Source organism: Chenopodium quinoa, unplaced genomic scaffold (genome assembly GCF_001683475.1).
Source record: "Chenopodium quinoa cultivar QQ74 unplaced genomic scaffold, ASM168347v1, whole genome shotgun sequence".
NCBI lineage: Eukaryota > Viridiplantae > Streptophyta > Magnoliopsida > Caryophyllales > Amaranthaceae > Chenopodium > Chenopodium quinoa.
This window is the reverse complement of record NW_018742418.1, coordinates 4,078,049-4,092,673: the sequence shown is the minus strand read 5'-3', so window position 1 is coordinate 4,092,673 and position 14,625 is coordinate 4,078,049. Positions and strand designations below refer to the sequence as shown.

Genomic DNA, 14,625 nt, shown 5'->3' with positions numbered 1-14,625 from the left:
ATGTTTTTATAAAGCTGGAAATTTTATATAAAGGTTATAATTATGTTTCTTGAAGAGATTTTTAAGTACCCATTGATTGGGAATAAAAGTAAGGATTTTTAATTAATTTTCAGCTTGTTTTAGAGGGTTTATAAGTGATATAAAGAGTGTATATATTGCTGGAAATTTATATTGAATAGGTATTAATGTCTCCTTGTAATTTTGGGTTGTAAGAGATTTCCAAGTGAGTGATTTCATTTAGTAGTAGCGATTTTGAGATCATATTCAAGGTATGTTCGCGTCGTATTCGGTAATTATTTAAGTGTATAGAAGCATGCTAGGCTTTGTATAATTAATTCCATGGTAGTATCATGATAGGTGTGAATTGGAATTGGTGATAGGATTGATGTTGGTGATTGATTTATGATGTATGAATAATTTATTATGGATTTATGATTGGAATTGATCATATTAGCATATTGAATATGAACTACACTTTTATTATTGGCATGATGAGAGCATGTTTAATTAAACTAAATGTTTAATTTGGTATAAAAAGGGAGCTTTATTGTAGTTCATATAATTTTTATTGATACTTTAAGCATGATGATTGAGCTATCAAGTGTCTTAGTACACGGGAATAAAACATTGTGCGGTGCCTATGTGCACTTGACGTGTTCTAAACACCGAGGGATAGGATTTGCGGTGCTTTATGCACTTAAGGTGTTATTTAACACTGAGATAGTTTAAAAATGATTCAACCTTAAATTATGTGGTCACTAATTATTTAAGAATTAAATTGGTATGTTTGATTGCCTGAATTTTTATTATGATTGATTGTGTTACGATTTAAGAGTCGTCACTAAGTCTAAAATATGTAAACAACGTAAATTGAAAGAGATTATGTACCAAAACTGTTGGAACGTATATACCTTGAATATGAACATATGGGGGGAGTTATGGGGTTTTATATTTAACCATAACTTCTACTGGGAGTACAGGACGTTGTATTTTCCTGTGATTATAATTATTATTATGCGCAGGACGTCCGTCACTTCATGTGACATTTGCCTACCCGGTTAGCTCCCGGTGTAGTTTACCTCAATTTATTTGGGGGCAGAGATTTGATGGGAAACTCGTTTGATGCTTAATCAAATTAAATAAGCAATTTTACCTATCCATTTCTTTATTGGTTGTGTTGTATGCTTGAAAACAGGTGCAACAAGGTAAATTGTGTGTTGATAGGATTAAAGTATGTTAGTGTGTACTGATTACGCTTATGTACTCAGCATTGTTGATTGAGTGTTGTATGTTTGTTTGGCCTTATCTTTATCCTGGTCCTACGACAACCCATTTCTAATGGCGAGTAGTGGGGACAAAGTAAAGAGGAGTTTTTCAGGTGTGATAGCATATTCATGATGGGCATGAGTGAAGAGCAAATCATATTTAGTTTCCATAAGAATACAATGTGGTTTGTTGCTTTGATTATTATATATTTTGCTTGTGAGACTAACGCAAAGGTTTTCAAATGTTTTATCTCGGTTTTATTAAGGAATTACAATGGTTCTAAGTTGTAGGTTGACTTTGTTTGACTTTGGTTTGACTTTACTTTCGTTTGGTTTGACTTTTTAAGTTGACTTGTTTGGAATGGTTTTTAAAGATAGTCTTCCATTGTGTGTCTTTGATAATTGCCTTAGCCGTTTTCATGTCTTAGAATTTCCTATTTCGTATTTAAAAAGAGCAAAACAGGTATTTTAAAGGAAATAAATTTCTAGGATGCTACAGATGAGTAGATAAAACAAAAGTTTATATTCGCTATACAAAGAGAATGATGACTAGAAGAAAATGATAAAATATTTGTAGATTCTTTTAAGTATAATGTCGGTTCATGGTTGATTTTCTAACTAGTAAGCTTGCTACGGAGTATGAGTCATTTTCAAGTCAAGTGTATGATCGATTTGGGTGATTGATTATTAGTTGCTAATTAATTTTAGGTCAGGTTTAGAATTACTATGATTCACCAATCTTAATATCTAGGTAATCTAATCCCTAGGGTAGTGCTATAAAAAATGTAAAGGATGAGTTTTGAACTTGAAAATGACTCTCATTAGTCACCTACCAAAATGAGTTAGGATACAACTAACAGAAATATATGCAACAATTAATAGATAATCTAAATCAAGGGGGAGACCATGACCCACCCTAGCCTCCCCTTGGTTCCACCACTGCATCCAACTTTTTGTTAGTGAGGGCCATTACTAACTTTCACAAATTTAACGGGATTTAGATGATTTTCGTTTAAAGGCAGTGCTAAGACCGCTAACAATACAAGGTAGTTATGTTTCAACAAAAAATTATAAGGTAATTATTTGCAAAACTTGTATTATTATATAGTATAAGGTAGTTTACGCACAAAAAACCCCACAAATTTATGCAATGATGTGATACAAGGGATATGGATTTAAATTATATCTAGTTTATACTTCATCCGTTCTAATAATATTGAAACAAAGATGGAATTATGCATTCCAAATCACATAGTTAAGGAGGAAATCTCAACAATATCAACTATTAATAATTTTGTATTAATTGACAATTAAAGATAATATTCCGTATGAAGTATTCAAAATTGTGCAATATTAAGTCAAAATTCTTTCAAAAAAAGCGTAAAAGTCAAAACATTGCAATATTGTAATTAAATATGTGGATCGCTAAACATCGCCCGCAAATCTCCACATAAAGCCCACAAATCTATATTGAATTTACCTTATTGCCCTAAACCTAAAATAAAAAAATCTAACCCATACCCACACTCTAATCACCCGAAAATACGGCAATGTTGAGGCGGCAAGGCAAGGACTTGGCGGCCACAGCGGCGGAGGGAAGGACGGCTCACGGTGGCAGTTTTTTTTTTTTAAAAAAAAATTTTAAAAAAAAACCAGAAGAGGTGGGGCGCCTGGCCAGGACGCCCAGCCCCTGGTGGTGGCGTCTGCTCCGGCCGCCGGGACCAGGGGGCTGGCGTCTGACCTGGACGCCCAGCCACGACGGTGGCGCCTCTGGAAAACGCCACAACCGTGGCTAGGCGTCCAGGTCAGACGCCAGCCCCCTGGTTCCGGCGGCCGGAGCAGACGCCACCACCAGGGGCTGGGCGTCCTGGCCAGGCGCCCTACCACTTTTTTTTTTTTTTTTTTTTTGTCTAATATTTTTTTTTTGGAAAATCAGAATTCTTTTGTTAATGTTTAATATTTTTGTTTTATGTGTTAATGTTTTTATTTTTAATGTATATATTTTTTTTTTAAATCAGAATTTTTTGTGTTAATGTTTAATTAAAAAAACAAAAACTTTAAATAAAATTTAAAAAAAAATTACAAAAAGTTTAAATAAAATTACAAAAAAAAAAGAAAAATAAATAAATAAATAAATAAATAACAAATTACAAAAAAAAAATAAAAATAAAAAAAAAAAAATTACAAAAAGTAGGGGTGGCGTCTGGACAGGACGCCACAGCCATGGTGGCGGCGTCTGGCCAGGACGCCACAGCCATGGTGGCGGCGTCTGGCCAGGACGCCACAGCCATGGTGGCAGCGTCTGGCCAGGACGCCACAGCCATGGTGGCGGCGTCCTGACCAGACGCCACCCCTACTTTTCGTAATTTTTCCCCCGGATTATCTCGCTTTCCGGCGACGATGACGGCTCTTCGGTGTCCCTCGACGATCCACTCCAGCTCCACATTCTTCGTGAGAGTGAATTACGGTTTCGGTAAAAATTAGAAAAAGGGCAAAAGAGTCAAAGTAAAAATATTTGTGGGCTTTATGTGGAGATTTGCGGGCGACGTTTAACAAATCCTTTATACCTGGTTATAGAGGGTGCAGTGATAAATGGTTATTAAATATACTTGTAGAGAATTGAATTTTCTTCAATTGAAATAGGAGATTTCAAAAGTTCCAATTATTGGATCCAAGAAATTTCTTATTTAGATTTTACTGTCATTATAGATTATACATACCAAAAAGTAGAACCATAGTGGGAAAAAAATTAACAGTAGAAGATCGAAAAGCAATTTATTGCGACCAAAACGCATAGGTATAACCAATTGACAATCAATGGTAGCAAAAATTCTATAAAAAGCATCCAATGGCAATGTAGATTGTAGAGTTGCAATGTACAGCTTCCTAACAAAAGAATTACTACAGGAGAATTCAAGCTTTCTTACTAAATAAATTTCTAATTTACACCACTTCCCAGTTGCTCTAAAACACATAAACCACCTTGATGAGTCATGAGCATGCATAAACTGGAGTCCTAATGTTGGAAGTGGAAATCCCTAAGCCAAAATTGCCATTTGATACAATGCAACTGAAGTATTTCGCTGCAGTGCTATTTGCATCAGTACATCCCCTTGAAAACAGGATTTGTGCGACATATACTTGCCCCATATTCTTCATACTCAGCTTTGGTATGGCAAGCCTGCACATAACAGAGTTTGCTTATACAGTTATACATTTTGGTGAGTAAACAAGTAGACGACCATCTTGAGAGCATGAAATTAATCCAGAAACACTAATGGATAGCAATAGCAACATAGATCAATTTGTGTATGGATCTTTCCATATATACAGTAGGAATCTGGGATCTTTCCATAGATAGGAATTTGGGAGGTCAAAGTCTATGCAGCCTTTACCCCTTACCAATATCCAGTACAGTTTAATTTAAGAGGAAGCTGTTCTCCAAGCCCCAAGGACCAGCATTTATTTCTTGAAATGGAGTCATGAAGGACAAAGTAGCAGTAGAGTTACGCAAAAATTTTTGTATGTAACATGATAACATTGGCAAATTGCAATAGGGTCGGGCAGTCGCATGATAATTAAGCTAAAAGCAACATCAAGTTGAATAGCAACTTCAAATTAAAAGGGAAGCAACATACTCCAAAAAACTCAGGAGTTGAAGCAAGTACGGATCCCCCAAACCATACTGCATATCTCTGGATAGGATGGCTCACTACGTTGACTTCCACCGGTTGTGACTGCCAACAAATTGAGAGATCAGGCACATAATGCTGAAGTTGCTAAGTACTGACATATATTATTGGTTTTCTTACCTTCATTCCTCCAGTAAGCCGTGCCTCAGATGCAAGAACTCGAGCATCAACAATCTTCTTTATATCCCTTTGCAACCTACGGTGGAAGTCCTTGAACATGGTTGAGCCACCAGACAACACTATATTCTGGCACATTCCACATAATTAGTTAGGCCCAAAAGTAAAATTCCAAGCTACAACAGTACAGCTTAATACACCTAGAGCAGAGTGACACATAAATATAGCCAAAAAGTGTTTTCTTTGAAGGAATGAATTAAAATCTTAATTACTTCATATCGACCTTTCAACCAGAGCATATAACAATCTACCTTGTACAGTGCTCGTCTGGTGTCAATTGGGGCAGACTGGATACACTTGTCAATCACAGCTGGTAAAGGAGTGGTATAATCACTGTTGTATATCTCTGGGTTGAAAAAAACCTGTGAACCATACAGCCAATGATAAGCACATAGTAGCTTCAAAAGGCGTGAGGGTAGAAAGGCACACAAGCATATTAGAAACAATAATAAACAGAATCTCTGAGGCCATTAATCTTAAAACACATACTTGAATTTATTGTTTGCTTGCAAGACTGGTGCTATACATCAAGACCAAAAAATAAATTTACAATGATTCTTCTCAATGGTACCAGACAATCGTAATTTGTCCACAGGAATTGGGGTTTAAACTACAGCCACTGATCCATCTCATATAGCACTAAACATTAAATCAGCCTTAAGATTACTACATCAAACCAGATTGCTACCTTGAATCAAACTCCCTCTTCCCTAAAATGATTATCACCCGTCAGATAAAAAAATATAAAGGCAAGCACCTAAAAGGTGGCATAAATAAAGGGTATAAATTTAATAATTGCAGAAGTCAAGTTTTTTGATCCAGGATAAGTGGATAACGACCTTGAAGCAACACAACTAGCAGTATATGGCATAATCAGATCTAGTCCTATTTAAACTCAGTCTGTTTGAAGGAAAACATTTTCTAGGAAAAATATTTTCCTGCCTTTTGTTGCTTGGTTTGTAAAGGGGTGGAAAACAATTTCTCCAAAGGTGGAAAATAGTTTTTCCAAGAATTGAAAACCTTTTCCTTTCGAAAGGAAGGTATGTCACATTTTCCTCCCTACTCCTAACATTCTTTTCCTCTCCTCCCTTACACTCCTATTTTCCTTTTCCTCTTTCTCCATTATCTTTCTTGTGAGGAAACGAACAAAGGAAAGTTGTTTTTACAATTATGTTTTCCCTTTAAAATTGTTTTCTTTGAGAAATTATTTTTTCGAATAATGTTTTCCATTGAAATAAACAGAACCTTAAAGTTAAAAAAGTCCCCTTAGCAATAAATACAATTGAAGCCAATAAAGAAACAATTATAACACTGTGATGCAGACAAAGATGACATGTATAAGCAAATTGAGATTTGAAATTTTGAGGCCATTGACAATCAAGAAAAGTCATAGATAAAACTGTTTTCTCCTATCATTTTACATGCATCAGAAAGCCAATCAAACCAAACAGAAAGAAATTCAGTTGAAAAGTCCTTTGGACTAAAAAATTCCAGCTTCCAAGAATAAATCTAGTAGTTTTTTTCACAGACCATTTGGTAGGAAGTAAATGGTGGATTTGTGTGTAACTTTGTAATGTAAGGAAAGCATCACGGTCAACAGATACTTCCTCTGTTTGAGCAGCACCGTTGTCTTTTCATAGTCAAACATTATGAACTTTGAGAATTTATTTTTTCTACTATTATATACGAAGAGATATAATCATGTTAGGTTTAGATGAGACACAATGTATATACTCAATATATCAGCCTGTTGTGATTATTTACATTGCAAAACCAAAGTTATGCATGGTCAAAGGTGTGTATTTCTTTTTAGCTTACCTAATGAGTTATTCAAAAATCAACCGTTACATACCATTATAACTTTGACAGAGCAAAACTATATCAAAATCCGAAAAACCAATCCTTTATATCCGATTTTCTGGATAATCGATCCGAAAAATGAATTTGACTCAGATATCAGAGAATTTGGATAATGAATTCCAATTCAGATATGTAATTTAGCATTTTCGGGTATCCGATATCCGATATATAGGGCTCTTTTGTAAAAAACATGAAAAGATCAAGTTTGATTCCTAGTTGGATCACAATCCTTCCTCAATTTTCTCACATCCTTTTCCCCACTTTCCAGCCATCTTCATTCCTTATTAGTCCTTACCCTTTCTCACTCTCCAAATTCGGAAATTCCTAAAACCTACTTATATTCCTCCTAAAGTCCTCATCTATGCTATCATTTCTCATGTCATCTACCCCCTTCCTCTCTTCTCATCATCCTCCTCTAATCCAAGCCAAGATTTACAAAGCCAAAGCAAATTTGCTAGTGAAGCAAAAACCTAACCAATTCCAGAGTGATTAGATGTCAAACTAGGTAAGGTCATGTCCGCTACAAGGCCAAAAACTTCAGTAAAACCATAATGCCAAGAACTAGTGCCTTATATAGATTCATTGATCAAATGATTCACGCGTGGTAATCTAATTGATGGATCAATTGTTTTGTAAGGAAATAAATCAATTATTCACTCAATCGCTCTTATGTATGTTTTTATTAATTCTTCTTCTAATACTGTGTTTTATTGTCCCTAAAATCATCTTTAGCTCATTCATGGTAAATTGATAATACAACAGTAATATTCGGCACAGAAATTTTGTTGTGAATTTGATATATGTAAATATGTAACAATGAAGACTAGGCAAGGTACTGAAAACAACAAAATTTGGATATCAAATATCTATCCAATATTCAAAGTTTTGGATCAGATACAGAAATAATTTATATTGATCATCAGATTTGTGCTCAGCCCTAATTATAACAAGATAATTCCAGTACTCCACCATATACAAGGTCAATTTATATAAGTAAATCGTTACTGTGAAATGACAAGGCATAAGAAAGAACCTCAGGACCAAGGAACCGCTCATAGCCAATGTCACAACTGTATGGAGCTCCAGTCTTTGGTTTTATTCCTCTCCATTGCTTGATATATTTAGAGGGCTCCTTGTCATGTTTGTTGTACTCCTGACACACCAAAAGTTAGGTGACAAGTATATCAACTCAGCAACTATGTACAATTGAACTGTACTAGATTCAGATCAATTAAAGTAGTACCTTGACAATATCTGAAGAAGTGTAGCAATACATCTCCTTCACTTGTCGAGCAACTTCAAAGGAGTCTTCTGGTGGTACATTCTCTCCTCTTTCCTACAATAAATAACAAAAAAAAATGCAGAAAGAGCACAGTTGAACTACTGCAGAAATTTGAACGGATAGGAAAAAGCCCATATATAGCAAAGTGAGAGGAATTGGACATCCAAGCCATATATAAACACATTCCAACATCCATGATAATGAAGGGAGGTGAATTTCATTCCAAAGAAAAGAAAAGTTAAAGATAAGGAAACATAATCCTGCATGTACACAAGAGCAGAGAACACAAAGCACGCATTTGAAACCAAAAACCAAGGATAAATAATGGCCACACCGCCACACATGATTGAAAATTGATCAAAGGTGTAAACATAAATGGTAGCTAGCATCATCTTTACAATCCACTCTAAGCTAAAAGCATCCAGGACAGATTATATGAGCATCAGACCATTGATGAATCCACAGATTAGGCAGGAATTGTGTACCCTCTTTAAAAACAATTAATCACGTATGGGAAACAAAAGTAAGGCTCTAACTTTGTAGGAATATACTTTGTATCACATGCTTTGACATATTCCGCTGGTTACCGGTTCAAAATGAATTCCTCTGCCTTATAATTTTTTATTTTTTTTTTTTTTTTAATTTTTTTCGTGGGTTCTAGGCTCCATCTTGTTCAAACATCGTATTATGATTTTTTTTTTCTTTTTTCCATTCCACTAGTTTTCTTTCTTCAACATATTAATTCATCCATTTTCTCCTTCAGCATTTTTTTCCTTTAATATTGCTTTCATATTATACCCAAGAATTAAGAACTGAAATTTGACTAAATAAATGTATTTCCTCCACTATTTATATATCACAACAATTGAAGTTTCATGCATCCCAATGCTTGACTTCAACCAAAAATATCTTCAATTATCTACAAGTAACATACTTCCTCCTTTTTAAATATTGCACCACTTGCCTTTTAATGAAGTTTAACAAATCACAAATATTGCACCATATCCATTTTAGGAAAAGACATATCTATGTTCACAACTTTACACAACAAATACCCTATATAACCTTACTTTTTAACACTTAACTCTTTAGTTTATTTTTACAATCGCATGGGCAATTTTGTACATTTACCTTTCTCTCTCTTCCTTTTTCCCACTACCAAAAAATTTGTGCAAAACCCTTATGGTGCAATATTAAAAGAAAGGAGGAAGTATATATTAAAAAAAATAGTTTATATTCTGAAAGTTTACAGCAAGACAAACCTAATAAGACTCCACATAGCTATATTTTTCCTTGTGAAAAATCAAGGTAGGTCAAGGGGTAGTGAGTGAACAGTGTGGAAACTCAAATTTCCAAAAAAAGGAATGAAAAAGCGGTCTTAAGGATGTGTATAAACTTACTGAAACATTATTGAATAATAATTTTTTATAGTTGTGCATACCAAATCTGAAATTTCTGGCAGACAGTGCTTTTAATCATTATAATTATAAGTACATTTAAAAAAAAAATTGAAAAAAAATAATTTGAAAAAAATTATTGGAAAATTACCCGCATAAGCTGTTGGACGAAAAGGGTAACATCTTTTCCAGAAATGGGAATTGACTTGATACTGCTCCCAATAACATAGCCTTCTGCAACAGGTACAACATGTGTACCCCCATCTCCAACATCTACTACAACCCCTGTCATCTCACACTAATGAAAAATATCATCAATAAAATCAACATTATGCACTAAACACAAATCAAATGACGTGAAAGAAAGAAGACTTTGGAAATTCATATATATAATATGGCCACATGCATAAGTAACACTGAATCTTCTCTTCATATTAAACGACCAAGTTTAACAGCAACTCTATAGTATTCTGCATATGCAGCCACATGATAGCATCTTAATAATATTTGCCTTACAATGATGTTTCAACAGTAAGTGTACATCCACAAGAGTAGATCATTCCTAATTATTGGCCATCCTAAAATAACAGACAGAGCAGGAGCGAATAGGTGCCTTCCATGAGATGATTACATGTGACTTTGAGAATCCCTAATTCTTAAAAGCAAATTTTCAGGAAAATTATAGTTGCTGATTTACATTCTTCTAAAATAAAATCTATTTGAATTAGCTTTTTCATGGATGAGCCCTCACATACTGGCCAAAATAAATGGATGTATGAATTGGTGGTTCCTTTCAGTTCAGAGAATTGCCTAGTTTCAGTAATAAAGGAACTAAATATAGGACAAATAAAGACCAAGTGTCCTGGAGCCAGAAGCATGCTTTGCTGGAAAGGCAGCAAATTAACAGAAAGAATTCAGACTGTTTTTTACACTAGATGGACGTCACTTAAATATTTTTACAGAAATTACAAAAATCCTCAACACCATTACATCTACAGATCTACCACTCTCTGCAAGTTCAACATTGTACCGATACATCCAACAGTCATCACCAATTCCCCAAACCTCTGAAATGATGCTGGGAAGGCCATGAAAGGAAAAAAAGGACAGCATCACCACTGCATTTATCAAATTCCAAAAATGTGGATGACCCAATCCCTAACATATGTCCCAGCACCACTTATAAATCAGGAAAGGCTAATAGTTACATTGCCATAGAAGCGAAGCCATAGACTATTCTAAATTTCTAAAAATGAAGTAAATAGGGTATGTTATGTTATTTAAGTATAGAGTAAGGTTGCTTTCATACTTTATGCTTAGGAAAGCAGAATGTGGAAAAAGACATCACCATGAAATAATTCTATTTAGTGCCAAACAAGTACAGCAGTAGCTAGTGTTCAAGTTCATAATGCATTGAACTGACTTGAAACACCATAAATAGTCCAAAGTCATATTAGGCTATTAAATGTGCTACAAATCCATTTTGATGAAATCCAAACATCAAAATCATATAGCTAAACTGCAACAATCATTCAGTCACCCCATAACTGACTGGACTCAGGGTAAGCAGGTGTAAAGTTCATAATTCAATATAAAATGCAGAAAATATCACTCAATAGTCAATGCTAAATTGAAATTCATAAATGAAGAAATAACCAACCTTAGATGTAGTGTAACCAGCAGCTAAAGCTAGCACAGGCTGCACTGCTATGTAAAGCCCCGGGACATTGAAAGTCTCGAACATGATTTCCCCTGTATATTCCCGGCTTTCAGGAGGTGTCAGAGGACTTTCTGTCAGCAGGAAGTGATGATCCTCAGGATCACAGCGTAGATAGTTAAAAATACAATGTTGCCAAAACCTTTCCATAGCATCCCAGTTCTCTACCTGTCCATTCTTAATGGGATAGTTCAAACTATACGTACTACTAGACTTAGATCTCGCTAAAGCCTCGTCCCCGATGAAAAAATCCAAATCAGCCATAACACCAGCATTATATTGAGTCAACCAATTACTACTCTTATTCGATGTTCTCGGTTGGTTTACAAAAGAATCATTCACAGCAACAGTTGTTGGGACAATGAAGCAAGGCTCCACATTCCCAGAAAAACCCATTTTAGTATACCTGCAGTGATTGGTGGACAAGGTATTAAATTAAAAAAACACATTGTTTCCGGGAAATTTCATTTACTCAAGATGTGAAGCTAGAATTCAATGACTTCTACATTCTGAAGCAGAACAGAAGAATTCAAAATTTACACGCATTTAAGCAGACCTCAGTCATCACACGTCCACACTCACACTATTATAGAAGTATTTCCATAGAGCACCTTGTGCACATTACCACTGAAACTAGACGTTGTCAAAATGTCAAATAACCAACACCTCATGTAACCAGAATGGCAGAACTACCTAGTGTCAATCCGCATTCAACACCTTCTAATAAGCATCCACTTAGTTTTAACACACACTCAAGAACTTAGACCACATTCATCATTAGCACATTTCATCAACTATTTGTTGCGCTAGCTGAAAGCCAAATTTCCCCAAAATCCCCATAGCATATAAAAACTTGTGATCGACCCAATTCCAAAACAAAATTCAAAATGATGGCAAATGCCTGTTTGACCATTGATGCAATTCATCAATCACTTGGTCCTTAAAAAAATTCAATTTTTTCATACAGCGACACAGTGCTATAAAGTTTATCTACCATCAAGTCAAAGCTTAATCAAGCTTCAGATAAACAACACCAGCTTTCTTTTATTAACACATTTCATCAAACATTTGGTACAATCGCTAACTTTCAAGATTTCCCACAGTCAAACGCAGCATCAACCCCAATCCAAATCAAATATCACATAACAATATAAGGTCCATTTCATTATAATCTTTCATCACAGAGGCATTTCATCAAACACTTGGTGCGCAAGCTATGTTTCCGAAAGTTCCCACACAGCAACAAAACGTATGAAAAATCTACCATCGACCCAATTCATCATAGAGCTCAAATAACAATAAATCCCAGTTTTACACTACACCCAAACACATATATCAATATATACAGAATTATAGAAAGAGAAAAAGGTAAGAGAGAGAAATACCCAGTGCCATTGTCGATCACGACAGCAGGGCGATAAGAAGAGGCATCCATGAGAGAGAAAGAAAGCAAAAGCAGAGAGAAAACGATGAATTTGAAGAAGGACCTGCAACTGAGATCCGAGAGAAGGTTGATTGAAGGGAAATGATCATGGTCATTGAAAGCGCCACAAAAAGGGCACCAATGATAACAATGAATTCGATTCTACTGCTACTGTTATTGTATGATGATGATTAACACCTTCTCTTCTTGATGGTGATGATGGGTTGACACCAGTATAGTAATCTCCAAACATGTCAATTGAATTATGATTTTCCCCCAAATTGGCTAATAAGGGTTTGAATTCAACATGATTTGGGAAAATTGTTTGATTGTTTGTGTGAATGAGTAAATTTATATTTGAAGGTTGGATGATTATTCTTACCTTAGCAGCTAAACAAAAACAGCAACGACTCAACGACTCTCTCTTTCTTCTCTTCTCTCTCTTCTTTCTGTCTGTGTGTGTCTGTTTCTTTCTTGGTTCATGACATTGTGTAATTAATTGAACAAACACAGTGAGATTCATAGTTATTTTATGGGCCTCTTCTTTCTTTTCTTTGTGTTTAAAGATTTAAGCCCAATTCTCCCTCATCAAACATGAAAAAAAAGGTGGGAAAAAACACAAGGTTATTGTTTCTTTTAAATTTTTATTATCACCATCTCTAGACTCTCTAGTTGTGGAAATGTTTTTGAACATAAGATTTCATACGAGTATAAGTAATGGGCATGTCAGTCAAAAGTAAGTGCTTTGAATTGAATGTACGCTCGTTGAATAGAGGTAATATTTATCCTAATTTGACGGAGTTGAGCAACCAATATGACAGATATTTTCACAGTCAATATGAAAGATTTAATCCCAATTCCCCTCATCAAACATGAATGAATGAAAAAAAAAGGTGGGAAAAATTTGTGTCAACAAAGTACAAATAAACATAGGTTTTTGTTTCTTTTCCTTTAAATTTTTTTATCACCATCTCCATGTATGGAAATGTTTTTCAACGTAAGATCTCATACGGGTATAAGTAATGGGCATGTCAGTCAAAAGTAAGTGCTTTGAATCGAACGTACGCTTGTTAAATAGAGGTAATGTTTCATCCTAATTTGACGGAGTCGAGCAACCAATATGACAGATATTTTCACAATCAACATGCACTTAACATTTAACATGAACCTCGAGTTAAGGATATTTTATGGTGCTCTCATATTTTGAATATTTAAATCGGAATATGAGAGCGCCATAATAAAAATAATAGAATATATGGTGTAACAATTGAGTGAATAAAAAGAAGAGTTACTTATAGTGGATTGTATTGTTATGTCCTTTTCATTAGGGTTTGTAATGTTAAATCTTGGGACAAGTTGTAAGTGATAAGTTGATGATGTAGAAAGACCTCTAATACTATTGATAATAGGCGCGCGAAAATACTAGAGAAGCAAACAACTCTCGACTCTTTAGATAAAATAGATCACCAATATCTTTAGCTTGAGATTCTTGTTTAGTGCTTGTTGACTATGAAAATATGTCATATTCATTGATAGCCTTCGTCAAACATGCCCATTACTTATATGAGATCTACTTAATTAAATAAAATGCATTCCATGTATTGTTTTTGCAAGTCCAAAAAGCGTAAAAGAACAAGCTTTGATCATCTAATGACAAACATCCATAAAGGAAATTGTCAAACCCCATATTTGTACTCCTTAGTGCGACATGAAAGTTGTATCCCCCCCGTTAGTTTCTTGTGTTAGGGCAGTTAAGAGATTTAGAATTTCTCATTGCTCTATTTGTAATCTCGAGTTGGTTGGGAACTACCC

At 34.9% G+C, this 14,625-nt stretch overlaps 1 protein-coding gene across 2 annotated transcripts; it reads right to left on the bottom strand.

Moving 5' to 3' along the window:
- Positions 1–4,039: 4,039 nt before the first annotated feature.
- LOC110709953 (actin-related protein 3) lies at positions 4,040–13,319 on the bottom strand. 2 transcript variants are annotated; one of them, XM_021888211.1, is made up of 10 exons: positions 13,196–13,319; positions 12,776–12,883; positions 11,334–11,796; positions 9,825–9,971; positions 8,238–8,330; positions 8,028–8,147; positions 5,386–5,496; positions 5,078–5,203; positions 4,904–5,002; positions 4,040–4,446 (listed from the first exon to the last, which is right to left on the bottom strand). In XM_021888211.1, the coding sequence occupies exons 2-10, from the start codon at positions 12,823–12,825 to the stop codon at positions 4,366–4,368; spliced, it is 1,290 nt and encodes a 429-aa protein (XP_021743903.1). In that variant the 5' UTR covers positions 12,826–12,883; positions 13,196–13,319; the 3' UTR covers positions 4,040–4,365. The 2 variants fall into 2 exon arrangements, with proteins under 2 accessions (XP_021743903.1, XP_021743896.1); XM_021888204.1 differs by having other exon boundaries at positions 12,776–13,312.
- Between the last annotated feature and the right edge of the window lie 1,306 nt (positions 13,320–14,625).